General features: G+C 40.5%; 5 protein-coding genes across 6 annotated transcripts; 2 read left to right on the forward strand and 3 right to left on the reverse strand.

The window, feature by feature from the left end:
• Positions 1-3,043: 3,043 nt before the first annotated feature.
• LOC129728695 (uncharacterized) lies at positions 3,044-4,961 on the reverse strand. 2 transcript variants are annotated; one of them, XM_055687156.1, is made up of 5 exons: positions 4,761-4,961; positions 4,315-4,666; positions 3,816-4,254; positions 3,665-3,763; positions 3,044-3,600 (listed from the first exon to the last, which is right to left on the reverse strand). In XM_055687156.1, the coding sequence occupies exons 1-5, from the start codon at positions 4,767-4,769 to the stop codon at positions 3,561-3,563; spliced, it is 939 nt and encodes a 312-aa protein (XP_055543131.1). In that variant the 5' UTR covers positions 4,770-4,961; the 3' UTR covers positions 3,044-3,560. The 2 variants fall into 2 exon arrangements, with proteins under 2 accessions (XP_055543131.1, XP_055543124.1); XM_055687149.1 differs by having other exon boundaries at positions 3,816-4,666.
• A 6,235-nt stretch (positions 4,962-11,196) lies between these two features.
• LOC129717442 (adipocyte plasma membrane-associated protein Hemomucin-like) lies at positions 11,197-14,085 on the forward strand. The gene is made up of 3 exons (XM_055667335.1): positions 11,197-11,565; positions 12,677-12,885; positions 12,940-14,085. Exons 1-3 carry the CDS (start codon positions 11,462-11,464, stop codon positions 13,947-13,949), a joined length of 1,323 nt encoding a protein of 440 aa, XP_055523310.1. The 5' UTR covers positions 11,197-11,461; the 3' UTR covers positions 13,950-14,085.
• On the reverse strand, positions 14,071-17,341 carry LOC129717441 (exocyst complex component 2). Its single transcript, XM_055667334.1, has 6 exons — positions 17,106-17,341; positions 16,216-17,045; positions 15,339-16,157; positions 14,477-15,276; positions 14,364-14,420; positions 14,071-14,295 (listed from the first exon to the last, which is right to left on the reverse strand). The coding sequence occupies exons 1-6, from the start codon at positions 17,212-17,214 to the stop codon at positions 14,220-14,222; spliced, it is 2,691 nt and encodes an 896-aa protein (XP_055523309.1). The 5' UTR covers positions 17,215-17,341; the 3' UTR covers positions 14,071-14,219.
• A 4,626-nt stretch (positions 17,342-21,967) lies between these two features.
• On the forward strand, positions 21,968-22,948 carry LOC129724358 (RWD domain-containing protein 1). Its single transcript, XM_055679196.1, has 2 exons — positions 21,968-22,349; positions 22,416-22,948. The coding sequence occupies exons 1-2, from the start codon at positions 22,062-22,064 to the stop codon at positions 22,866-22,868; spliced, it is 741 nt and encodes a 246-aa protein (XP_055535171.1). The 5' UTR covers positions 21,968-22,061; the 3' UTR covers positions 22,869-22,948.
• Positions 22,949-23,018: 70 nt separating this feature from the next.
• Positions 23,019-24,487, reverse strand: LOC129724337 (cysteine and histidine-rich domain-containing protein morgana). Its single transcript, XM_055679105.1, has 3 exons — positions 24,237-24,487; positions 23,415-24,178; positions 23,019-23,359 (listed from the first exon to the last, which is right to left on the reverse strand). The coding sequence occupies exons 1-3, from the start codon at positions 24,304-24,306 to the stop codon at positions 23,114-23,116; spliced, it is 1,080 nt and encodes a 359-aa protein (XP_055535080.1). The 5' UTR covers positions 24,307-24,487; the 3' UTR covers positions 23,019-23,113.
• Positions 24,488-26,323: the final 1,836 nt, after the last annotated feature.

The raw sequence follows: 26,323 nt of genomic DNA on the forward strand, positions 1-26,323 counted from the left end.
TCAGACAAAAACGGTATTCAATACGCACGAAACATACAGGATGTTAAAAAAGCTTCCTATAGAGAACCTGAATTCGAAACGCCATCGGTATCCAATGAACCCTCACCTGAACCTACTTTAATTTCTTCTGACCACCCTCTAACGGACTCAATCGATTCTTATGTGGAAGACACCGCTGAACCGTTGAAATCAAACGAATTTCCTACTGAGCCAAAAATCGTTCACACCGACAAATTTCAGTCGAATACAAGATAAGATCCTGGTACACGCTCTGATACAAACAGCGCTCGTGAATCATTGAATACAAATCGCGACTCCGGACAAATCTAAAAAACCAGCCAGGTACAACAGTGATTTCATTTATAATATTTATGGGTAGAAAATAAATGAATCAACAACAGACTTTAAGACAGATGTACGAGAATAATTTTCGGAACTAATAAAATTTTGATAAGCTTTTTTATAGATAAATTAGAGTAGAGCGGGAGAATAATGTAGAGAATACAGAGAATGGAAAACAAAAATCTTCAGAGTGAGTCGAAAGAAATCCAACAAACAAAACAGGCATCCCTGCTATACTGGCTACGATCCATCTGAAACATCTGAATGAATGCATTTAGAGTAGAGCGTCCGCGCAGTCGAATTATTCACCGAGAATCTGAGTCAAACGAAGGAATCTGTATGTTAAGAGTGTGTGCGGGTGTGAGAGAGAAAACAAACAGCTTTCGGCCTAGGTGTGCTAATGGACATCCGCAGTGCGGATTCCGCACCGCAGCTGTCGATGATTTTGTAAGAGTGTGTGTGTAAGTGTAGAAGCGATAGATGTGAAAAGAGAGAGGCAGAGAATGTGAGAGTAGTACGCTGATCATCGGGAGGGCTTAGTTGCGATTGATGTGACGAACGAAGATTGATTCGGTTAACTATAGTTCTGGAGTACGGATGTGTATTCAGTTTTGCAACAAAAATTGAAAAAAAAAATGGAGACGGCTGGGTCTAGCAAGCGTCACGACATAAGCGTTGAAATCTGAGTGTAAAATGATTGTTTTTGGTATGCATGACATGGCAAACCGAAGTGTAAGACACTTGATTTTGTGCTGTGAACTGAAACGCAAGTGTATTCCACGTAGATATGAAATGTTCCATCTATTAGCACAGAAGTAAGTGGAATCCACTTGGCTGTAGCGTGTCGATTTTTCACAGTGTACGTCGTTGGTTACCGTTTCTCGGCGCGTACACGTTAATAAGGCTGGTATTTGGAGGTTCTGCCCTTGATCCTCAATACGCATAGACGGTGATTTATTGACTTAACGACTTATTGAGCTATAGTTCAGCCGAACTCCACTTAATAATAGCCTAAAAGGCTGTAAATTAAAAAAAAAAATTCTTGGGCAGACACTTCATTTCATATTTCAGCCCTCCGCTCCGATCAGTCTTTTATTTGCGGCCACTCTGAGCTCAATCTTATTTTTTGACCTTATGAAGGGGTTGTCGGCCACTCTAAGCTCAATTTGGATCATTTCCATTTTGGCTTTTTCTGGCATATAAAAGGGTATTTTGACCATTCTGAGCTTAATTTGGGATCATTTTCTATTTTTGTATTTTTTGGCCTTTTGAAGAGTTTTTTGGCCTTTCTGAGCTAAATTTGGAATCATTTTCTATTTTGGCCTTTTCTATTCTTTAAAAGGACTTTTCGGCAATTCTGAGCATAATTCGGGATCATTATCTATTTAAATATTTTCAGGTCTTAGAAGAGGTTTTCCGCCATTCTGAGCTTAATTTGATATCATTTAATATTTTGGCCTTTAGAAGGCCTTGTTAGGCCATTCTGAGCTCAATTTGAGATCATCTTCATCATTCTAAGTTTAATTCGGCATCATTATCTATTTTGGTTTTTCTGGTCTTTCGAAGGGTTTTTCGACCAATCTGTGTTTGAGTCGCCCCTGACATGAAGCTCAGACTAGCTGCCCTCCAAGCAGAACAGTTCACACTTCCCTGTTAGAGCTCATTTAGAGTTCAGTTCTCTAGTTCTCTTATGGTTCTAATGTCTCTTTCACTGCTGTCAATACCAGCAATGTCAATTTCAAGCACAAAACCTAAAACACAGACCTCGACGACGATTTCATCGACCAGAAAAATAACGATTATTTTGAAGTTTAGCTTAGTAGGTAATAATGCCGCTGGTTTCGCTATAAGCAAGCGTGCACATTCATTATCAAAGACAAAAACCGTTTTACGAAAATAGGTTAGTAGGCGGCAATAAGCTCGCATGGTGGCTCATGAGTGTAACGTTTCGAATAAGGCGAAGATTTTCCAGGATTTTTCTTCGAAGAGGCACGTCTGTTTGTCTGTGCCTAAAATATATGAGACTTTGGAATAGTGATAATAATAATAGTAGATAGAGTCCGTGCCTTGCTTCAGACCTGGGACTTCAGACCATCCAACCTCACAAAATCGTTCCAAATATCATCCGCTGTTCAATACACGACTCAGCCTAATCAAATTTGTTGAAAAAATGAGTTCGTCTAACTAGTCTCCTTCTTCAGTACCTAGAGTGATAGAGAATCTTCAAGCGGCAATCAGCCTGTGTATAATCTAACAATTAATAGTAACTACACCAAAATTTGAACTCCGGAATATTTCGGAAGACTTACCTGTTCCATCATCGAAGAATAATTAGAAGAACAATGTCCATCATCGAAGAATAATAAGAAGAACAAAAATTTAGACAATCTATAACGAGCGTCTTAGCAGAGTGATTGAGATCAATCAAAGAAATAGTTATCGGTTTCCGTTATACTCTACTAAATTTTTTGAAAATAAATATTGAAATTCAGTCCGCAAATATATATTTCGACTGTGACATAACGGAAACCGATAACTATTTCTTTGATTGAGAACAAAAATTATAAAACGGTCAAGGTTCATAATGGGAACGGCATGGAAATGGTTTTGATTTAATTTAAATGGAAAGTGGCATTCCTGTTGCAGCCCACCCACATCCAACGCATTTCAAAAACCGAACTTCAAAATTAAACACGCGATCCTCTGAGTCACTGTTCTGTGTATTATATTTGGGTCAATAAATCTGTTATTCTTACACATGTACGTTGATAGTTCTGTTTTCTTACCGATGCTGAGAAACATAAAAGATAAGTTCAACCAGCGCAGGGGGGTCAAAGTGACCCCTGCTGGGGTTGGTTCGATTGGGATTGCTTACATTTAACACTATTTAATATAATTGTTAATAAAATGATTAAAGAAAAGCTTGCTAGCGTCGTCGAAGGAAAACCTCTCTTAGCAATAATGGTTACTTTAATTCCAGTCAGAATTAAAAACTATTTCTTGGTTCTGCCAGCGGCATTCATTGTTCAACGGGGGCGAGAAATAAAAGCAACTGAACGAAATTCTGCTGCAAATAATACGAATAGAGTGACGTTGCGCTTCGAACTGGACTATTCCGAGCGCAACAGGACTGCATTGCAGATAAAAGATTTGTCTATACAGAACTTTCGCGAGAAAGGTGGCAATCGCACTCCCGACGCGAGCCCACGGTTTGTCAATTATTGCATCCATGGTTGCTGCTGTCCACGGTTCGCCGCGCTAAGCAAAACGATACACAACATTAGTGACCCACTTCTAGAGTGGAATTCTCAGTTTAACTTACCGAGATTGATCGCTTCCTAGCGGAGGAAAAGCCTGATTGTAGTTGGAGGATTGGAAATTGCCGGGTGCGCTTCCTTGATTAAATCCTCCGCGGTTTCCGCTGAAAAAGAAGTTGATCTTAGTCAAGAACGAGAATTTTGATAAACACTCACTATCCGCTTGATGAGGTCGCATCTACGGTTCTACGTGTGAACGGATCATTCTGAGCACTGATCGCCAATCCGCTGTGTTGAGCAACTCGCCCGGCGCCGACTCCCCCTCCCGATGGGGCTCCACCCCCGAAACGCCCAGCACCATCATTGGGAAGAGCGAAACCTCTTCTATCCTCACTGTTAAATTGCTGTCCACCAGAGAAACGGTTGCCGCCTCCGTTAAAACCAGCACCCCGGCCCCCACTGCCTCGGTCATTGGAACCTCCTCTGCCTCCACGATTAAAATTTCCGCGGAAACCACCGCCCCCGCCACCTCCACCACCACCACCGCCTTGATTTTGTCCATCGAAGCCACCACTACGACCGCCGCCACCGTACGGCTGATTGCGGAAGTTTCCTCGACTCTGATTATTTCTCATAGGACCTCCTGACTGATTATCTCCAAATAACAAGAAAAAACACATAATCACTGGAACAGAAACATCAACAAAAGACCTACCATTGAAGTTTGATCTATCCTGCTGTCGAAAGCCTCCTCCTCCTCCACCGCCACCTCTAGAACCACCACGGCCGCCACCGCCGCCGCCGCCACCACCGCCACCGCGGCCAGAAGAGGATCCACCAGATCGCTCCTTGCTACGACCATGTTCCACATTTATTGTGACTCCTTTGAATGTGGAATTGTGCAACGCTTGGATTGCGTTTTCCACCATGTCCGGACTTTGCATGTGCACAAAGGCACACCGGTTCATAACGTCGCATTCTGTCACGACACCGTAGTTCTCGAACAGACGCCGTATTTCCTCCGGTTTCGTGGACGGCGGCAAGCTGCCGACGAAGATTTTGTTTCTCTATGCCAGCGGCAGATGGAAAGTAACATTATTGCAAGAGGCCTTTGCTGCGGTACCGAGGTTAGATTAGGAGACCACACGTATGTACACTTACCGGTATCATAGCCAGTTCGGTGGGAGAGGACAGCGTCCGTCGGACGTTGTACCAACCAAATATACAGGAAATGTAAATAAATAAAGCTCGAAAAACAGTCCAGCAAGCAAAATTTGCTTGTTTTTGCGCGAATCGCGGCGAAAAAGCGCACCCGCAAAAAAAATCGCACAAACCTGAACACGGCACGGGGAACTGTCGCTTTTGTTTTATGTGTGTGAGTCGGGTGAATCGTTACTAGGGCTCACTGCGTGAGCCAGATGAGATCGTGAGGCAAAGCATTTGGGTGCGTTTAGTACACTACTTACGTTTTGACAGTTAACTCATTTATTTCTTATTAACTTTTAAAAATTTACTGTAAGCTATTCAATATCAATGTAATATGATCATACGAATTGGAATTAAATTAAATAAATTACTGAAAGCAGAGATTCAATCCAGCGAAATCGAAGGAGGTAAATCTTTTTCCTTACATTTTTGTAATGAGCGTTTCCATGCTGAATGACCTGGAAATTCGAAACAATCATTTTTTGTGGAAAGTCCAATTTACAAAAAGAATAATTTCGTTATTTCAAAAAAAAAAAATCCCAAATTTTTGATAAAAATTCCTGGATGGAAAAATGTAAGAAATGTAACATTCTAATATTAATTCCGAATTATAATGTTCTTAACAACTTAAGGCCTAAACACAATGGATATTGCGACTGCGTTTGCGGCAATTCGATAGTTAGCCCATACTTTTTCTGTCAAATTCATATCAACGCAACGCAAACGTATCCATTGTCCAAAATACGCTATTTTGAGAGTTATTTGTGGCCCTTCAGCAACAAACATATATTTATTGGAATAAACGATATTTTTCTCGAAAATCATTCATTTTACGTGTGAGAGATTTTGATCGATTATTTGCCTCGATTAACCTCGATATTGTATGGCAAAAGCCACCGTCCAGTTGCACCTAAAAGCAATTGAATGAGTTAACCTTTTGGCTCTTATTCTGCAAACGCATTACCCACACAACAGAAAAATTTTATTTAATTAAACACTTTTCATAGAGTAAGCAGTTTCATGCAGCTCAAAACGGGTCTACTACGAAAGGCTGAAACACGAAAGGCTGAAATTCGATAGGCTGAAACACGAAAGGCTGAAATTCGAAAGGCTGAAATCACGAAAGGCTGAAAACTACATAAGGCCGAAAACACGAAAGGCTGAAAACACGAAACGCTGAATCACGAAAAGCTGAAAAATCATAAGGCTGAAATTCACAAAGTTCATTTCTAAAAGAACACTCGCGGCCTACGGCCGACTCGATTGTCCGAGATGTATGCTGTCCTTACTCGCTATCGCTCGTTCGGACTAAACTAGGGGATCACCCCTACGAGTCAGTAGACCTAGGAAAACGAACGAACATATACAGAGGTGATTTCTGCGGGGGGGCTGCCCCCCCGCAGTGGCCGGCGCTTCCGACGGCGGGTCGCTGGCGCATCCTCGCGGCCTTCGGCCGTCTCGCCCTGAATTATCTAGGAAACGTGTACAAGAGTCAAGTGTGTATAGATTCAAATGTTGCCGAAAATTAATTTTCCATTGCACAAACCAATTTATACTCAAACATTGAACTCTGTCACCTTATAAAGGTTTGTTATTCATGTGTCCGAATTTTTCAACGATTATGATTCAAGTTACAAAAGTTTCAGCCTTTCATGTTTCAGCCTTTTGTTCATTCAGCCTTTTGTGGTTTCAGCCTTTTGTGCATTCAGCCTTTCGTTATGAAACATACTTTTCAGCCTTTCGAGTTTCAGCCTTTCGGGTTTCAGCCTTTTGAGTTTCAGCCTTTCGTTACTAACCCGCTCAAAACCTACACACAATGGTTTCTCGGTAATACTTAATACCGAACTACTTGAAAACTTTTTAGTTTACCGTTATTCCGTGAAAAAATTATTGAGAAATCGGAAACCGAACGTGTTTACCGGAATACCGTAAATTTGTTTACCGGAGAAAACCGTGAAATAGAGAATTTACGAATTCAGTAAACTAAAATACCGAAACTCGGAACCCTGACATCATTTAACCGAGATTTCGTCGAACAAAAAAGCTCTTACCGAGATTCCGAAAAACAGAACTGTCAAAATAACGAGTGCTTCACTAATAGTTTTGTTCGTGTTTCGGTGTAGATGTAGAACAAGCAGGATTTGCGGCTGATTATTATTATGGAAAAATCTGCAGACCAACTTAAATATTGAGTGAGTATACTTTTTAAGATCTAGTTTTTATTTTGCTGCAGGAATATTTGAAGACAAAGGATTAATTCAATTCTTTCTTCACTCAATTTTGCAGGTTTTCGACTCGCTTCGCCGGATAGAAGTTGCAGAGTGGTAGTTGCTACTTTATTTCCTAGAAGCAATACAACTGTCCTGTTTACACTAATGCTCTGTTTCGTTGAATCAGTTGGCTTAATAATTAATAAATTAATTTGTATATTTAATCGGTTTTGATCTTATTCTGAGTTTTTTTCTGAAATTTTTTTACCGAAGTTCTCGTAATAATCGACAGTTAAATTTTCCTAGTTCCGTAATTATTTATTGAGTATTTCGGTAAAACATTACCGAGAATCTCGTTATAGTTTGACAGGTTTTCAATTTTTGGTTTTACAGAATCTCGGTATTTTGATGTATTACCGAGAATTTCACCGAGATCTCAGCTGTTGAAATTTCGGTAATGTATTTCACCGTACTCGGTGATAATATCTAAGTGTGTATACAATAACTAATCTTAAAAGAGATAATAGTACAGGGATTTACGTCATTCTCACGGACTTTTGTATAAAATCTATGTGCATTAGTTTTCACAAGCATATTTTTCAATTTCCTGACGAAAAAAATACCAAACTGTTGAGTGATGACTATAGTAGGAGTGCTGTATTTGTGATTCTGCGTATCGAAAAAGTGTGTGGTAGGGTAACGGGGGTATTTTGGCCAGCTTGAGGAAGTGATTGCACAATTTATTTAAAAAAACGCGAACTTGCTATATCATACCATTATTAAGTGTTAAGTGTCTGTTTTAACAGGCAGCGCTCGATAGTGCAATTTGTTGTAAAATAATAAAAACATATTTAAAAAAAAGTAAAAAGTACTATAAACATACTTTGGACCACCAAGTTTTTATTAAGGGCCTAGGGCCCACATACATACTTACAACCGAAATAGTAAATTTGAGGTCCTATCTTTCTGCTGTGAATTTTTCGAAATTTCAGGCATCTAAAAATGAAAAGACTTGGCATATGGTGGTTTCACAGGCATTCTCGTTGGATGTTTTCAATTGAGGAATAATTATATGTTAATTGCCACTAGCTGCTCCGTTCAGCGCGCAGCGGCAGAATGGCTAACAAGGAGCTGTCAAAACTTGGCATGGCCAAAATATGTTTGCTTTAGACAGAGACAAACATATTTCGGCCATGCCTTAAACTACTACTTTAACTTTTTCCAACTTGTTAGAATATAAAAACTGTTTTTATGGTATGTTATTGATGTTACTACAACAACGAATTGGTTTAAAAGCATACAAATTTGTTACAATAGCTTTCGGAAGTTGATGACTTCCTCTTGCCTGGTAGTGGTAGTTGCTAATCTAGAATAAGTGAGAATCTCAGTTTCTTTTGAATTAGCTTGCATCATGGCTTCAAAAATAAATAAAAGATCTGTTCCCTATCTAACTCTACAGTGCGAAGTGTCACCAGATGAAGGCAGAACCGCAGACAGACGTCCAAGCTGAGTTCCAAACTTGTGTAAAGATTTTTGTAGTAGCAATTCGTAACCAGATAGCGCTACCAGTGACGCCAGCCTCATACACCAGCTAAAAAAAATGTATTGTAGCGATAAGGTCACCAGGCAGCGCTAGTATACAAGTGATTTATAACGCAATTCTCTTTGAAATTTTACACGGAGTTTTCGATCAATTTTGTTCTTACTTGGACGTCTGTCTGTGGCAGAACTCTACTGGAGGAAGGTCAAGACTGAAATTGATAGTTTTGAGAAAAACATGTTCGAAAATTTGCGGCAGAAATTTCTTCTTTCATTTCCAAGGAAACTTCAAATTTTAATGCTTCCCAGTCTCATCGTTTCTATTTATGTCTATTATATGCATATTTTAGGCAAATTGTACGAATTGAAACCTAGAAAACTCTGAACTTGGTGGCATCGTTTGCACTTGCTTCGCACGTAACTTCATATATTTGAAAAAAAGGAGATTGTTTTGAAAATAACTTCTTTTATCACTTTTAGCAACGTTCCAGCAAGTAATAGAAAAATATAACTACTTCTATTAAATAATTTTCTGGCGCTGGAAAGTGGTGACGCCGGTTAACTTGTTTAATTTCACGTCGTTACGTAGGATGATTTCCGTTGTTTTGCCAGCCAGCGGATAGATGGGTACCTTAGCACCAACTCGATTTCTATTGCAGACAATGTATTCGACCTCTCGGGAATAAGTGCTCAGCACCGGCTTTCCGAAGGAAATTCTAAGTGGAGGAGGAGCCTCGTAGACTAGGAAACGACATAGAAAATACGTGTTGCCAAATCGTGTAATTAAATCGTTTTTATACTGTGTTTGGGGAGAAAGCCAGTGATTGGTTGTTTAGTTTGATTCAGACTAAAACCTGTTTGTTACACTCTTTGACCAAGCGTCAAATATTTGGCACTTTTTGACAGATAAAAATTTGGTCGAATATAATTGTCTGTCACTCTCCAATTTTAACATGGGGCAAACACCGGCAAACAACAACCATGATGTCAAATAAAGAGACAAAGAGTGTACTACAGGCTTAAGACTGAAAGTTTCGCCCGATATTTGACCTTGATTTCAGCTCTGATTGGTCGAAACATCTACATTTCATTGTGTTACATCTCATAATCACAATTTTCCGCATTTTGGTGGACGCGTAGCTAATTTTCCAATCGATTGCTGTAAGAATGAAGGAAATTCGTTGAAAACTAACTGAGTTTTAAGCATTTGAAAATGGACAATTTTCTTGACGCTCTCGATGTTTTCGGGTTTTCAATTTGCGCCTCTATCGACGTGATTCTACGACGAAAAAAAGCTCAGAATATCCACAATTGACTACTTATTGTAATAACATTGTTTAGTGGCTGGCCTGATTTAGAGCAAAATTATATATTCTAGCATTTTAATCAGGTGATCTAGCCCCATAACCAGACGAAGCTAACTGCTTTATGTCTGTAGGTGATTATAGATAACATTATCATTACAGGAACGCATGTTGAATCATTCAAAAAATTAGATTAGCTTTATACTTTATCAAAACATAAATAAATGTTGATGATGTATCTATTATCGTTCTGAATTTCGAAATTTGACCTTTCTTTTATACGACACAGACTTCGCAACCGAACTCTCCCAGCTGAGATTCGAACACACGACACTGACTTATGAGATCAGCATCACCCCTTGAGACCAACTGAAAGACACGCGTTTCGAACAACTGCTATTCGAATGATTATCACATTTTAAACTCTTTTTTAATTCTTGAATATCCGCATTTTCGTCCGAAGACTGAAGAAAACAAATTCGATAACCCAGTAGCATACGCTTCAACGTTTGCATCTAACCATTTCCAATCCCAAGGAATGATGATGTTATCGCCGGGAAAAATAATTCCTACTCCAACCAGGAGGACTGGATGCATGCGGCAAGAATGTGTGGGTGAATGTTTTACAACAATATAGCTCTCGATAGCGAGTTCGAAATGATGAATCCAGATATCTCGCCAAACATGTGAAAAGGGCCCATGTGCCATTTGTAAACAAGCCGAATCTTATTTGTATGGGCAGATTAAGCTTGTATTCGTCAAAAAACGTGAAATTGTGGCTTGTTTACATATGGCACATGGACCCTTTTCACATGTTTGGCGAGATATCCATTCCCGGTATTTACTTATTGTGCCGGGGTAAAACGATCCGTTGGATACTGTTGAATGCAAGTCGTTTGATAAGACGTTTTATGATTTCACAAAGGCAAATAACTTTTTCAGAGAGATGTTCGTTTTACCCCTACTTCGTCGCTCCCTAATGACAGTGATAGAAAAAATGGTTATTCAGCGTGAGCGCACGCATTCGGCAGAGCGCGTACGATGATGTAAAATGCGCGATCGAATGGTAGTTTACGTTTACAGTAACTGATCGTTTTTTCAACCTGCTTTATTCAATGACAGAGGTATACAAATTGATGAACAATTGTTTTCAAGCTGTTGTTCTCATGTTTGAGATTCAGCATTCAAAAATAAATTATTTTCCAAATAATATTTAACTTCACATGAGTTTGTACTCACTCTAATTTTTATGCCGGTTTTTGGGCTCTCACTGTACATCGGATGCAGTGGTATCAAGTTCAAGACTAGCACATTCACAGAATACCGTTCGTTTCTTAAGCCAGTCCATACCAGCGAGCAAACGGTTCATCTTCAATGCTCCAGCCCAGCTTAGCTCAGTACGATAAATACCGTTCAAGTGGTGGGTCTGTTTTGGAGCAACAGAATAGAATCGAAATTGCTGCTAGAGGAACAGCGAAGGCTTTTAGGATCACCGTGAACCCAACTTTCTATTTTGGATAATACAGACTCTTTACTGGGTCGAGAGCGGTTTTATCTGTGTTCTTTACGCGACGTTAACGGTAATTAAAAACCAAAGCGCAACATGGGGTTCAAGACGAAAATTATGAAGGTGGGCCTGTTTGTGATGATTTTGGCCGTTCTACCGGGGCTGCCCCCATATCCGACGTTTCCCTTCAAGTCGTTCAGGTAAGTTATTGAAAAAAAAAACAGTGCTAAAAGATTTCTACTCTCTTGAACCAGGATTTCAGTTCAAGCATAGATACTTGAAAAGAATATCAACCAGGGCAAGCAAAAACAGCGAACGCTGAAGGTCACGGTGAAATCTTGTCTGATCATCGTGGCAATTACCTATACGAACAAATTCGCCGGCAGATTTTAGCAAAACTCCCCGATCAATAAGTATATTGCGAGCTCATTGAGATTCTCTATTTTCGAATCGGATTGTTTATGCGGCTTACGTCATTTTGCGGTATTAAAGCTGGGGTGCTATGGGGCAAATTGATTTTTGTGTGCGTTTTGTTCGGCAGTTATTAACTTGGTTTTGGTTAATGAGAAATGGGACTTCGAGTTTGGTATTGTTTACATTATCATTAACGAGACTATTAGCATTGATTATCTCTGCTAAACCAGGTCTTGTTGGAATGACCGCAAGCTCAGAAATGTTACTGGTTCAAAACGTCAATGTTTGAAAATATTGACTACAGTTTAATAACGGATTTCGTTTAAAAAGGGGCTCAACGCGTATGAATATTCTCAATTAAACATACATATTGTATTGAACCTTTTTCGTCTCAAATTGGAACAGTAAAATCCATTCTTTTCAAACACTATTGCAGTAAAAAATGTGTGAAAACGAAAAATAATTTTTACCGCAAAAAAAGTAAAGGCCGGGCTTTCTACTACTCTACACGAATCTTAATTAAGATATTTAGTAACAACAAATTGGTATGTTCGTTTTCTGAATAGCAGCAAATTTTCTCAGAATAATTTTCACGCTTCATGCATTTAAAGTATTTCTAGTCTGAAAAATCAATGTCAAATTGTTTGGATTGCTGGAACTTTGTATGAGTTGACGATACACGACTCTTCTCGGCAATCCTTACTTCGTTATGTTATTTCGAAGTTTTTTTTCATACAGCCGCTCTCTCCGAAGCTGACGTTGTTTGAGCCGCCCCCAACCTAAAGTACAGACGTTCAGTTTTTTAGTTATCCCTTATCCAAGACTCACCACGAGGAAACGAACTACTTTACAACCTGTAGTCAGGCAAAAATTTATCCTTTTTCTGCTATTATCTAGTGTTACCCCTTCTCGACCCCTGGAGGGCGTTCTTGCCCCAAATCAACTCCTAAACAACGCAGAACACTACCTGAAAGATCAACTGCTAGCTCCGGAAACCATTCTAGTGAGGGGTAACACAACGTACGCTTCGGTATACGGTGGCAGGATACTGGAAATATCCGGCAACGATCAGATTCGAGTGGTTACCAAATTCGGAAAGGAATGTCGTAAGTCAATTCATTTTTTTGTATCTCAATCTGTTTAAATTAGTATTCTTCCAGAGGGCACCTACGACGAGCGAGAATGCGGCCGCCCCCTTGGAATGGCATTCGACACACAAGGCAACAATCTGATTGTGGTCGAAGCATATACAGGTATCTGGCAAGTGCAGATAAAAACTGGCGAACGCAAGCAGTTGATCTCGCTGGACCGTGTAATCGAAGGCGGCAAAGTGTCCAGAAAACCCAAAATGCCCAACGGTATAGCGGTTGCAAAGAATGGTGACGTTTACTGGTCGGATACATCGTCTGATTTTGTGTTCGAAAACGCGATGATGGCAATGCTGGTGAATCCTTCCGGCAGGTTGATCCAGTACTCGCGATCAACCGGTAAAAATCAGGTGCTAATAGATGAAGTCTACGGGGCTAACGGTGTTGCACTGAGTCGTGACGAAAGCTTTGTTTTAGTTGGCGAACTCGGAGGTCAACTTATTCGGCGATATTACCTGAAAGGTCCGAAAGCGGGCACACATGACATATTCGCTGACAGGCTGCCTGGATCGGTGGACAACTTGCTGGCCGACGAAAGTGGCATTTGGGTTGCGATCGTGATCGCGGCCGATAAGGAAAATCCTTCCTTGCTAGCGATGCTAGCTCCTTTCCCGAATTTGAGAAAATTCGTCGTTCGAATGTTGACCCTCATCGAGCTTCCCTTTGAGTTTGTCTATCAGAAGACGGGAAATCACCTGGCTCTGCACGCGTCGAACTTCGTCGGAAACCTAGCCAGCATAAAGGCACTGTTTCCTAAGCGAGGAACCGTCCTGCGAATGGATTGGCAGGGCAATATTGTGGCGGCTTTACACAGTGACGATGGCGTTACGAATATGATAGCGCATGCCGCCCAAAGCGGGGAGCACCTACTGCTGGGTACACCAATTTATCCATGGATTGCGAAGGTACGACTCAGTGAGGAGATTCTGAAGATGGTAGGAACGTTCGTGCCGCAAAAGGACACCGTTAAGAAGGTGGTGGTGGAGAAAAAACATGAGTCGAAGGTAAAACATGAGTTGTAAGAATTTTGGTTGCTGCTTTAATAGTTATAATAAATTGTTTATTGGTTAAAAGTGTGTGTAATGTGCAAGTATTTGGTTCTGAAGGAAGTTTCAGTATGTCATGTAGTAATAAACAAGAAAATTTCTTCATAAATAATTGTGAACAGATTCTAACATTTTATATTGCATGAGAAACGGTAGTCCATAGTAGCAAGAGCAAACTCAGAAACCATCTTAATTGGCTTTTCGGTTCGTCTTTGTGTAGAGAAGTTTGAAATTGATTGCGTCATGTCAGGGATCGACGACCTGCAGGCACATCAACTGGAGGCGCATGTTATTTTTGATTTGCTTCACTGATTCTTGTGTTCTGCCAGGGCGAAAATTAACATTATAAATGAAAGCATAAAATATAATTCTACCGAACAGTCAACTTACCTCTCCTCGCTGTCAGGAACCTGAGGAATAGCTTCCAATGCCTCAACAAAAAACGATCTGTGAATAAAAATTAATCATCAAGTAATAATTAACCAACATACGGCGCGCCATACTTCGCAGTATCGTTACTGTAAACCCGCACCGCATCGCGTATCACGTGGATGTCGATTTTTGCCTGAAGCGCTCCATTTACATTAAATTTCTGCACACAAGTCATAAGTCGGGCAAGCTCTTCGGCTACGGTTTGCACGATCGGCTCCAGCACGGGTCTCAGTAGAACCGGGGAAATGGAAAATATTTCTGAATACACGGACACCAGATTGTCACAGCACTCGTGTGCATAAGGGCTAAGTTTATCCGACGGCCCGACCTGATCCCACTGGAAGCGTCCGATGTACATGGAAGGTTCGATCGTACCCACAAGAGGATCACTTTTGTGCTCTACGTACATATCCAGGAGACTACTAAACAGAATGTTCACCGTTGATCGCGAATTTTCTATCGCAATCGTCGGTACTGGATAACCATGTTTACTGAATAATGTACCCAGCTTAGGGAAGAAAATTTTGTTACAATAAATACAATTAGACAGACAACAGAGCAGCCGATGCTCCCATGTAATGCTTGAACCCCAACTTTTGTCGCCGGAAACTTGCTGCTGGAGTAACGCTGCCGGAAAGCCAATTAGCTGTGATAGCATCGGTGATTGCTGTGGGTCCTCATCGGAACGTTGTAGAGCTAAAGTCTCTATTACTCCACTAAAAGTTGCCAACATTTCCTGGATTCGTTTCGACATTTCACGCTGTCCATCCGACTGTGGCTCCAGCAGCGACGATTCCCGAACCTCTGGCGTTAAACAAATTACTTGTGCATCTTCAATAGCTTCAGAGAGTATTTCTTCTAATTTAGAGGGCTAAGATATAAAAAAAAACAACATTAGCAATTTGTCATAAACGAATAATAAAGTGAACTCACCAATGCGGTTGCTCCGGCAAAATCCGGCACAGTGAATTCCCATGTCTCTTTTTCGTGCAATTTTTTCACCTTTTCATTGGCTTTCTTAAGAATTGTTGACAGACAGTACAGACGAAGTTCGTCGATCAATTTCAGCACAATATCCAACGCCTCTCCGGGAAGATCAAGCCGAATCAGGGTCGCATAGGATACTCGAACATACCGCAAGCAGTGTGGCATCCAAGTAATCAAATAATTTAACGACAGATTCGTGGCTGGCCAGGTAGGAAGACCCTTTAAGTTGCCAGCCAGAAACGATCGTTGAGTATTAGACGGAAGCAGCGCCGTTTTCAAATAACAGCAGAATTGTTCAATAACCGTCAAAATAATTCGTTTGAAATTGCCCGGTTTAGGTTGGCCAACTGCTCTCAACTCCCCAGTAAAATAAGCTTGCCCTAAACGCCACAAGTCCGGAAATTGGCTGGCAGCAATCTCTGTCATCTCCTCACAAAATTGTACCCGATTTGGGGTAACGTTTGGATCGGAACGAGACTTCGATTCTCCCGGAGCACCCTCCTTAGCAGTGTACTGCTCATAGGTTTTCAGGAAAGTGTCTTCTAAATATTTCGCGCGAGCTTCAATAGCATCCCAGGCTGGATCTTCAATCGAAAACTTGCTAGATCCTGTTGTTCCAGCCTGCTGAACCTCCAAACTGATAAGAGCTTTCACCAACTTTTTCTGCTGTTCGACACCTTGCGGCATTTCTTTAATTTTACCATGAAGCTGCTGGCGAATGACGAGAATCTTAACATCCACCTCTTCGAGTACTTTTTTAAAAATCTGCAACAGATAAAATAATTTAAGAGACAAATCACTAATTTAAAATGAACACACTTACGGGAACTTCAGTTTTTCCGAACAAGTTTTTAACTCTCGCATAGTCATTCACCACGATATCAAACTCATTTCGACTAGCACTTTTTTCAACAGAATTCGGCAGACAAAAAAGAAACTTATGCCGCGATAGTGCCGACAGTGCAGCCCGCGTAGCATCGGCTTTCTCCTTCCGTACCAGTACGTCCTTGAACAGCTCTTGCGACGCAGTGATGGAATTTTTTATCGCCAACTCAAGATCCTTCACCTGATCTTTACCGTGCAGTTTGGCGTCTTGAGTTACGCGATCCCGTAACGCCATTAGAGTATCCAGCTGATCGATTACCGATCCAGCATTGGATTTAAGAAAGGACAGTTGGCCTTCCTTTTGACTTTCAACCCTCCGGCGTAAATAGGACAGACCAGCTTTCAAATCTTCGAACGATGTTGCATGGTGGTTTTCCAGTAAAAACCAACCAGGCAGAAAATTTTCCTGAGACAAGTCACCGGATCCGTCGGGGAAAATATCACGCAAATCCTCTGGAAACTTTTTATCGTTACCTTCGATCGACAAACCTAACGGGTCCTCCTGAATGTAACCGGTCGGGGCGAGTGATCTCCTTCCCCAAGCTAGCGATTGCATTGGGGATTCTTCAATCCAAACAGCCGATTCTTTCATCGGACCGATAGTCTCGTAGTAAGCTCGGAACTGCACGGTCGATGTTCCCACCCCTCCGTTTCTTGTGGTGACGATGATGTCACCCTTCCCTTTGGCTGCCCCGGTACGAGCGATAATTTTCTTATCGGACTTCCATTCAGCAGACAGCAAACAATCGCAGCCGCAGATTGTAAGACCTAAACATTGAGACAAAGTTTTAATTTGAGAACAATTTGCATCCAGTGTTTAGAACTTACCAACCAAATCGCTCGATTTGGCCCCAAGAAATTCACCACGTATTGTAACGCGTGTTCCCGGCGGACCTTCCTTCGGGGAGAGTCCAGTTACTACGGGACGATTAACCATGGTATGGTATCGTCAATTTCACTTAAAATAACTATAATTCACTTGATTTAAAAAATACTGATGAACGGTACATAAGAAAAGTGTTTTGATATTCTGATTACATGGCAAATTGACTGACAGCAACCTTGTAGACATAAAAACACAATGAGCATAAAAGAGAGGTGAGGAGGAGAGTGCATTTTTCTAGTATTAGTAAATGCTTCAAATGTAAACAACTAGAGGAACTCAATGGTAAATCCAAATAGCTACGTCACTATTTGGCATCAACTCTTAGCAGAGGAGGGCGAGCAGAGGGGCGCGTGCCAGTGTTATAGCGAATTTCAAAAACCCTTCTTTATTCGCTCGATTTTGACCCAGTTTTGACCTGCCGTGCTGCCCGAAGCGCACTGTAAAATTTGTCAGCTTCAACCCACCACTGCACATGCTAAGTTCGTAAACAATTATCTGGCATCTCTTTCTTACTTGCGTCTTAAATGGCGATGACGTTTTATTATTCCTCGGCAGTTTTGCCCGCACACAGTGGAATTGGCCCTGACACAAGTAAAAGAGATTTTTAAGGCTGTTCGCGACTACGCGAATTCTCATATGCAATTGTCAATTTATGTGTGAAAACAAAAGCAAAAATATTTCCCTCCTTCACTTTCGCAAGTAAAAACCAAACCAATATCAACAGACTCGTCAGGGCCAATAAAGAAATTCGCTATAAGTTTCCTCCTCACCTCTCTTTTATACTCATTGATAAAAACAGTCGAAAACAATAGACTATCTCACCGATTCTCTTTAACCTCACTTTTCTGACAGTTAGTGGTAACTTTGTTTACGTTTTTGAATTTTTGCTTTTTTCTAATGGATCAATCGCGCGCGTAGTGAAATGTGAAATGCTGCTCAATTTTTAATTGTTCTTAGTGTACTGGCACCTCAAGCACAACATTTAAAGGTCATTTTGATCACAATTGAAATGATCTACTGTAATTAAGAACAGAACTGCAGTTGTAAGGGTTGTCGTGTACGGTTGGGGATAGTGCAATAATGTCGACGTATTTTATTTAGCCTTCCCGTCGCGTAATCGTTATATTTTCAGTGCAAAGGGTGGAGTAAAAGGTAATACGAAATGTGGCGGTTTCGTATTATCGGTGAGAGTGACGTCAATGTTGAAATCCGTGAAAGATTCGTGCAATTTTGTGGCTAATTTGTGAGAGCTGCATTTCTTTTTCGGTGGCGGAGCACGTTTCCCGCTAGCCCTTGCCTTGCCATAAGTGTGTGTGAGTAAGTGCAAGGTTGCTCTTGCGTGCGGCACGTTCTCGCACCAGCATGATGGTTCAGAGAGGACGCGAGAATTAAAGGATAAGTATTAGTGTTGGTGACGTTTTGCCTGTGTTTTTTTTGTTTGATTTGCATGCAAAAGGGAACCAATGTTTTTTTTTTCTGCTTTTCCCAATTCCTTTTGTGTTTTGTTTTTCCTACATTTCTGTATACTGAACATCGAAAATGTTTTACAGATTTCCAGTATAAAAGTCTGTATGAAAATTTGTAAATTTCGTAGAAAATCGTAGGAATCTATATGGCTTTACAAATCTGTAAACTGTAAACTGTATGGATGAGAAATTTATAATTCACAAATAAATTTAAATTTACATATGTGGTATCTCTGATTGTTATCGCGGTTTTTTAGATGCCGGTTTTGGAATTTCTCACTCAATCGTTTACAGTAGGTACTTGCGTGAGAAAGACGCATTTCGCGCCGCGTCCTTTGCAGTGTGGCGTCGGCCTAACATCGGCCTGTATTTGGAAGGGCGCGTTTGCAGTTCTGTATGTACATATACTTGTGTGGGAATTTTGTTTTGCACAGATTGGTCTGTGTTTGTGGCATCCCTGCTTGTGACCGCGGCTTCGTGGAAGCCGGTTTTGAATATTTTTAATCTACCGATTGGGCCGAAACTGTGTCGAAACAGTTGCGCGTCAGTCTTCATTGTTGATATTATTTCCTCAGGTGAACGGAGACGCTGTTACGAACATTTTGAGCAGTTTTATGCCCTTGTTTTATGATTTTTTTAGCTTTTGAGTAAATACTGAAACACATAGACAATTTTAAATTTAATTAAGTAGAAATCTTGTCGGTCAGCATGGCAAATAAATTTTGATTGCGATTGTTTTGGCATTTTGTTAAATCTAATTAGTACTCGGTCTTGTTAGATATGCATATTTGCATTTTAAAAAAATTTCTAGCTATGAATGCATGAAACTTTGCCAGTTTTTCATACTCAGTAGGTATCTTCGCTTTATTATTCAAGAAGTAAGTGGTAATCAACGCGAAATACCGTGTCTCCGCGCGTATGCGTCGGTAAGAGGGAATAGAGCGGTCGCGCATAACTTTCCGGGGTAAACGTGTTTTCGGCCCAGGTGAGCTTTGCTCAAATATAGATTTTCGGTGTGTTGTGACTTCCGAGGTGTACCAAATTATTTATTCGCAGACTGTCCACCCGTAGGTTCTATTCCAGCACGCAGTGATTCTGAGTAGGTTCCGTTCGTTCGATAAATATCGTAAATAATTAATCGCGACAAAACATTGTAATTAATCGCCACCAAATATCGCAATTATTTGCAATTAATATCAGGATTATACGCGACTCGTCTGCCAACGCACACATCTTTTTTTTCTTTTTCTTTTTTTTTCGTTCGATTCTAACGGCGATGGCCAAGCAAATAGGCCGTTTTTGAAGCTCTCTTGCTGACCGCTTGCAGTATGTGTTGAGGGTCTATATATTTACTTTTTCCTTGTTTTTGGTTAATGCATATCTGGTTGCTTCGTAACATTGTGTAGTCAGCTGAGATAAATCAATGAGAGATACGTTTCGGTAGTTGCATAATGACTTCATAAGCATATTTTCGAATATTTGAGTCTGTCTTGATTAGGTTATAGGTCCGGTATCCTCGCGTGCGCTTTATTTTTGCGATGTTACATCATCAACCGGAATGAGTTCGGAACGCGTTATGATTTCCGTAGAAGATATAATGAACTCATACGCGCGATATTTGTTATTATGGACCCGGTATTAGAACTCAGCGCATCGTTTACCAAAACGAAACCTGCTGCAAACCTTACCCTTTTCTCCAACATCCCAGTGATTTCTCGTGGAAGTGCAGAGGTGTTCTCGGCTTCCAATAAAGCGAGTATCACGTCAACATATTCCCATACACACTCCTTCTTTGACCTGCATTCGGATGCGGCCGGCGCTGGTATTGCCTAATATAAAGATTAAGGTCACCAGTTTTTACACATTGAGGATGAATGTTAATCCCAAGCATCATCCATTGGTTCTCTGTGTAATTACAGCTGATCTGGCAATAACGGAGTAGCAACCGCGGGCAGTCAATCATGCTCATGCTCATGCTCATGTAATTAAGAACAGAACTGCAGCACCCGAAGGTTAACAAAGTTACCAGTAGCTGTCAAACTCAGGTGCGTGACGTCACCGTGCGATGGTCTATAGGCTGTAACTTTCAAAGGGTCTAAGTGAAAATTTGGCTATTAGGCATAAGCAATGGGCCACTTTATGTGAAGTTATGAAATTTAGATGACTCTGACTTGTTATACAAAATATACGACCAACGAAACAACAGTCCTTGCGACCATTCTTTTGTCTAGTTACTCAGGAAGACATGCGATGTCACCCCAGTAAAATTAGCAAATAAATTGAGTTTAAAAAACTATACACATGCAATAAAAACAACTGAAACTATGTGAATTTGGCGAGTAGAAAAGAAAACGAATGACGATAAAATCGAAAACGCACTGTACAGTCTTTTGGTGGTGACTGATGCCGATGTTAGTTATTGGTAGAAGTATTGTGAGCAATGAGAATGTAATTCGTTGGTTCGACCAATCACGGAGGGCAATTCAAGCAATCTACCTAGCCTAAGCTAACCCGAAAAAAGTACGATGCGTTTTGCGGTGATAACAATGAATGAATAATGTTTTTTTATTATAACCAAAAATAACACGTTTTTTTTTTACTGTTACACACTTAAAATTTTTTGCCGGGTCTCGGTAATTTATTGCCGAGAACGGCACCACTGAGTGCTCGGTTGAAAAAATAATGACAACTGTCACATTTTTTCGTGAATCTCGGTTCAACCTAACTGAAATCTCGGATTTCGGCTATTTTGTGCCGAAACTTCAGTTTGGTGAACCGAGATTTATGAAAAAATGTGACAGCTGTCATTATTTTTTCAACTGAGCACTCAGTGGTGCCGTTCTCGGTAATAAATTACCGAGACCCGGCAAAAAATTTTAAGTGTGTAGTAAACGGTTTTTGTCATTACCATGTTTAAACAAGGTTTTGACGTAGGACTAGCTAATACATACAAGATTTTTGTAAAATTATAATTATCACCACCATTTTCTCATGACATGGTGAAAAAAGTTTCAAAGTCGAAAAAGTTTCAAAGTCGAATTGTTCCATACACATTCCATACGATTAGCGCATTCGCCTAACGCAGATATCAAAAAGGTAGAATTTATTGGTATTCATTTGTTGTCAAATTAACGTCAACGCAACGCAAATCTATCCATTATTGTGTTTGGGCCTTAACAATTAACATTTCGATTTTTTAAGAGGGACGATGCTTTTTATTTTGGCCCAACATAGCGAATCATACTGTATTTTTCAGCCGCTGTTACACTTCATTCGACTTGGTGGTCCGATTCTCTTGCCGGCAAATGACAGCATTTCTTTGACATTTTCTTGTGTTTACAAAACTCAGCCTAATCGTAGACAACATTGCTTCCAGTCTTGGTAAATGTGGTTATTCATTAAATCCATAGAATAATTTAGTTTCGGGGAAAAATGGAACGTAACCATCGGGAGGACCAGTGCAACGAGATCGAAGCGCTGGATTCGATCTACTGCGGAGAGCTGGAAGTGCTCATTAGTGAACCACTGCACCGTTTTAAACTGCCTATAGCAACTGCCACCGAATATGACCCGGAGGTGGAAACCGAAGGCCTATCCTGCAAGTTAGTTTTTAGCTATACGGAAAAATACCCAGACACCGCGCCGCTCGTGGAAATCGAAGATCCGGAAAATTTTCGAGACGGCTATGAGGAGGGCCTGCTAGAGCACATCAAGCAAACGGTTTATTAAGCAGCCAATCGAAGAGGATATTTCACTATTATTTAAAAATTTATTTCTCCAAAACAGATAGAGGAAAACATCGGGATCGAGATGATATTTTCTCTCGTCAGCTCGGCCCAGGAATGGTTGAATTGTAAATATGACGAACTCAAAAGTGAAGCTGAAAATGAAAAAGAGTTGGCTAAGCGAAGAATAGAAGAAGAAGAGCGCAAAAAGTTCGAGGGTACCCGAGTAACGGTGGAATCGTTCATGGCGTGGAAGTCCAAGTTCGAGCAGGAACTTGGAATTACCGAGCGGAAGGAAAAGATTGCCGCTGAGAACCGAAAACTAACCGGGAAGGAACTGTTCCTACAGGATAACACACTGAACGAGTCGGATCTGAAGTTCCTGATGGACGCCGGTGAACCAATCGAGAACGTTCGGATTGATGAGTCGCTATTTCAAAATATTGAAGATCTTGAACTGGACTCGGACGACGACGACGATGATGACGAAGATTACGTGCCGGAAACAAAATAAGATTGCATTGCGGGGAAATTGTTTTTATTGCTTGTTTAATCAATTGCTTAGGTTATAATATACAATTCAAAAGCTTTCAACTAGCGTTTGATAAAAAAAAACTTTTTAATGGTCTTTGATTTGTAAGTAAACTTTTTGAAAGCAGAAAAATTCCAGGAAAATTTCTTCTTTATTATTAAGGAACGCACAGACGAAGTAGCATTGGCTAAGAAATAACTAAATGTAATGTACTCTGGTTCGGATCGTTATTTCACTTCCTTTAAGGTAGCTGAACTAAAGGCGGGCTCGATATCGTCGAGGTCTACATCTGAATCGTTATCATCAGCAGCGGTCTGTTTTTTGCTTTCCTCATCTGCTGGTTTTGGCTCTGCGCTGAGTTTCTTCTCCCTAGGAAAGTCCAACTTTGGCCACTGTCCAGGTTCGGCCTTCACAAGTGTTACCTCCACTTTTGTGCCAAACATTTGAACTTTCGATTTGCTTACGTCAATTATCTGAAACAAAAAAAAAATATTGCAATTGTTTTAGATAAATCCAGTAAAAACCTACTCCTCTGAGTTCCAGGTCAGTATTGTACTCTTGATTATTCTGCTGAGGAAACACCAAACAAATGGCCAACCGAATCGGATTTAGCTTAACCGTACTGAGTCGATAATGATACATTTTTGCATAAACTGTTACAACAACCTGTGTTGCAGTCTGATGCCAGTCCAGCCTGCAGTTGACAATCTTCGACTGCTCCTCGTCGCTGGTCCATTTGTGAGTTCCTGTTTCACAGCCGACTTGATTCATGAAAGCGGTAAAATCCGAGGTTCTTCGTTGGCAGCAGGACCAGAACTTGAGTCCTTCGTGAAAAATAGGAACACCCGGGTGATAAACACATGGTTTGCTGTTATCCACATCTCCCTCGTACACGTAATTGCATCCACCATGCTTGCAAGTTGTTCCAGGCTTTATTTCGGATGGATCCGAATTGGATTTGTGCGCTGTTGGGGTTTCTGGAAGATCATCAATTTGCTTTCGAAAAGCTGCATTTACAGTTGGATCCATCTTCGTTAGTGGACTGTCCCACGGAGGTCGCACTAGAGTGGACTTTTTAGTCGGTTCCGGCATCTTTGGCTGAGGAATTTCTTCAATAACTTCTTCTTTCGCTGGTTTTTCTGGTTCAGGAGGTTTTTCATTAGAATGCTTCCCAGCAGTGCAACCTTTAATGTTGAGAAACTCGGTGAAATCGACACTTTTTCGGTTGCAGCAGGTCCATCCTTTATAGGCATCGTGGAAGAATGGAACTCCCGGGTGGTGGATACAGATATCTGCTTAGAAAGTGGAATGTAAGCTAGGTGTATTTTCGTATTAAAACAAATGAAATACCTTCGTTGTTACTATTGGGGTCAAATTTCTGGCCGCAACCTCGATTGTAACATGGCAGTAATAGTGCCATATCTTTTGCACTACTTTAAATCACTTTATCTCTAAGGACGTACCAAAATATCAAGAGACCGCAAGCAGTTGCTTTTCTCTAGAAATTCATATGTAAAGCGGAACTTTCCAGAAAAATGGTTTTAAACACCAAAATTGAACAAACTGAGCGGCGAATTCACACTGACAGCATAAATGCATTTTTTTCGCAGTTCGCGACAGCTCGGTGACAGCCTAATTTTTGACAATCGCCTTTACTAGGGATGCCAGATTTTTTTTTAAGTGTTCAACATTTACGCAATTATTTGCAACAATCAGAACACGTTTTGAGAAGGTCTACGAAATTTGGGACTTGAAAAAAATCTGCATAAATATGAAAAACGAGTAGTTCTTTACGGGGTTGACAAGGTAATAAACATGGATTTCTGTTGCTATCCTCAGAAAATGACCTTGTTTCCGTTACAATTCGCTTAACTTCAATTCAGGACAAAATAAATATATTAAATAATATGCAAAATTTTATGGAATTGCATAAATTATTTGAAATACTGTCCATAGTTACCATATGGTCCTTATGTTCTCTTGCTCGATTCTACATAAGTTAGGGCAAACTGACCATTTTTCAGGTGTTAGTGCCAGTGATGTTGGTAACGCGTCAAATGCATGATTGCACAGGTCGATAAAAGCGAAAAAAGTGTTAATGCTCAACTAAGTTGCCCTTAAAAGATTATACCCACTTAAAATTTATTTCCGGGTCTCGGTAATTTTTGCCGAGAAAGGCACTACTAAAAAATTACCGCAGAAAATACCGAACCCGGTTAAAAAAATAATGACAGCTGTCACATTTTTTCATAAATCTCGGTTCACTTACCTGAAATTTCAGGATAAAATATTCGTTATCTCGATAGTGATAGCTCGGTAATATTTTATAGCGAAATTTCAGTTAGGTTGAACCGAGATTTACGAAAAAATGTGACAGCTGTCATTATTTTGTTTTAACCGAGCACTTAGCGGTGCCGTTCTCGGCAAAAATTACTGAGCTTTAGATCATCCAAAATTTAGAGAAGTCCCTAGCGTATGCAGCCGGGTTCTTCGCTTCTACGTTGACTTACTGGAAAACTCATTTAAGTCTTAGGAAAAACTGGGATTTCTGCTAACTTTCAATGGGGATCGTGTTCACAGATTTCTTATGTGTGGAGACATTTTTTATGGAGAGTAAAGACATTTGAAAAACAAACTGGCTTCCCTGTGCCATGATAAGGCAATCCACGGGTGACGTTTCACTGCTTGTACGTTTCTTATTGTTGCTGTTTTTCAAGCTGCAAAACCAAAACACGACCAAAACCGAAATCTTTTAATGTCGGCAATAATATCAAAAGTGATATTATTTTTGTATTTAGGACACACTCGCGCTACTAGAGCTACCGATCGGATAGCACTTGTTTTTCATGCTTCTGGATCCGCATTGCATCCAAGTTGCGACCGATCGAACATACATAAATCTGCAAACAGGGATGCCAAGTCATGTCTTCCAACCCGAAATGGTTCGTTAAAACCGACGCGGGTCATGATCACATATTTTGTAAAATCTGCACATATTTTTCAATGTCTTCCATTTGTCTTCACAAACAAGAATGTTTTCACCGCGGGGTGAATGTCTTCCATTCGAAGACATGTCTTACAATCTGACATCGCTGATCGCAACTATCTCGTGGATTGCCTTATTCCTTGACAGCAGGGTTTGTCCTAAACTCACGAACAGTTTCGGACTACTTCGTGATTAGGGCGAATCTTACAATGACAACAAAACTCAAAAAAGGCAAACAAAGTTTTCAATCACTAGTTCAAATCCTCAATAACTATTGAACAATATGTTTGTCACCCAAACAAGTACATGGTAAACCTAAAACTTGAATTTCAGTCGCTTTTTCGATCTGATCGACAGTATCGCCCTTTACTATGCGGCTTATTTTGATTTGCTCCACAGCATCGCCCTTAATTATGCGCCTTGTTTTCATCTGCTCGACGGTATCGCCCTT

The sequence above is a fragment of the Wyeomyia smithii genome, chromosome 1 (assembly GCF_029784165.1).
Source record: "Wyeomyia smithii strain HCP4-BCI-WySm-NY-G18 chromosome 1, ASM2978416v1, whole genome shotgun sequence".
NCBI lineage: Eukaryota > Metazoa > Arthropoda > Insecta > Diptera > Culicidae > Wyeomyia > Wyeomyia smithii.

Bases quoted from the DNA above. Each gene is read 5' to 3' on its own strand.
- LOC129728695 (XM_055687149.1), bottom strand. The intron at 3,764-3,815 runs GTGAGTGTTTAT...CTTCTTTTTCAG, and splicing joins GCGACCTCATCAAGCGGATA to CGGAAACCGCGGAGGATTTA. The intron at 3,601-3,664 runs GTAAGTTAAACT...CGTTTTGCTTAG, and splicing joins CTAGGAAGCGATCAATCTCG to CGCGGCGAACCGTGGACAGC.
- LOC129724337 (XM_055679105.1), bottom strand. From the start codon at position 24,306: ATGGCACTATTACTGCCATGTTACAATCGAGGTTGCGGCCAGAAATTT. The intron at 24,179-24,236 runs GTATTTCATTTG...CTTTCTAAGCAG, and splicing joins CCCCAATAGTAACAACGAAG to ATATCTGTATCCACCACCCG. The intron at 23,360-23,414 runs GTAGGTTTTTAC...TTTTTGTTTCAG, and splicing joins CTGACCTGGAACTCAGAGGA to ATAATTGACGTAAGCAAATC.
- LOC129717441 (XM_055667334.1), bottom strand. From the start codon at position 17,214: ATGGTTAATCGTCCCGTAGTAACTGGACTCTCCCCGAAGGAAGGTCCG. The intron at 15,277-15,338 runs GTGAGTTCACTT...TTTATATCTTAG, and splicing joins TTGCCGGAGCAACCGCATTG to CCCTCTAAATTAGAAGAAAT. The intron at 14,421-14,476 runs GTATGGCGCGCC...TTTTATTCACAG, and splicing joins TACAGTAACGATACTGCGAA to ATCGTTTTTTGTTGAGGCAT.
- LOC129717442 (XM_055667335.1), top strand. From the start codon at position 11,462: ATGGGGTTCAAGACGAAAATTATGAAGGTGGGCCTGTTTGTGATGATT. The intron at 11,566-12,676 runs GTAAGTTATTGA...GCTATTATCTAG, and splicing joins TTTCCCTTCAAGTCGTTCAG to TGTTACCCCTTCTCGACCCC. The intron at 12,886-12,939 runs GTAAGTCAATTC...GTATTCTTCCAG, and splicing joins CAAATTCGGAAAGGAATGTC to AGGGCACCTACGACGAGCGA.
- LOC129724358 (XM_055679196.1), top strand. From the start codon at position 22,062: ATGGAACGTAACCATCGGGAGGACCAGTGCAACGAGATCGAAGCGCTG. The intron at 22,350-22,415 runs GTTTATTAAGCA...TCTCCAAAACAG, and splicing joins TAGAGCACATCAAGCAAACG to ATAGAGGAAAACATCGGGAT.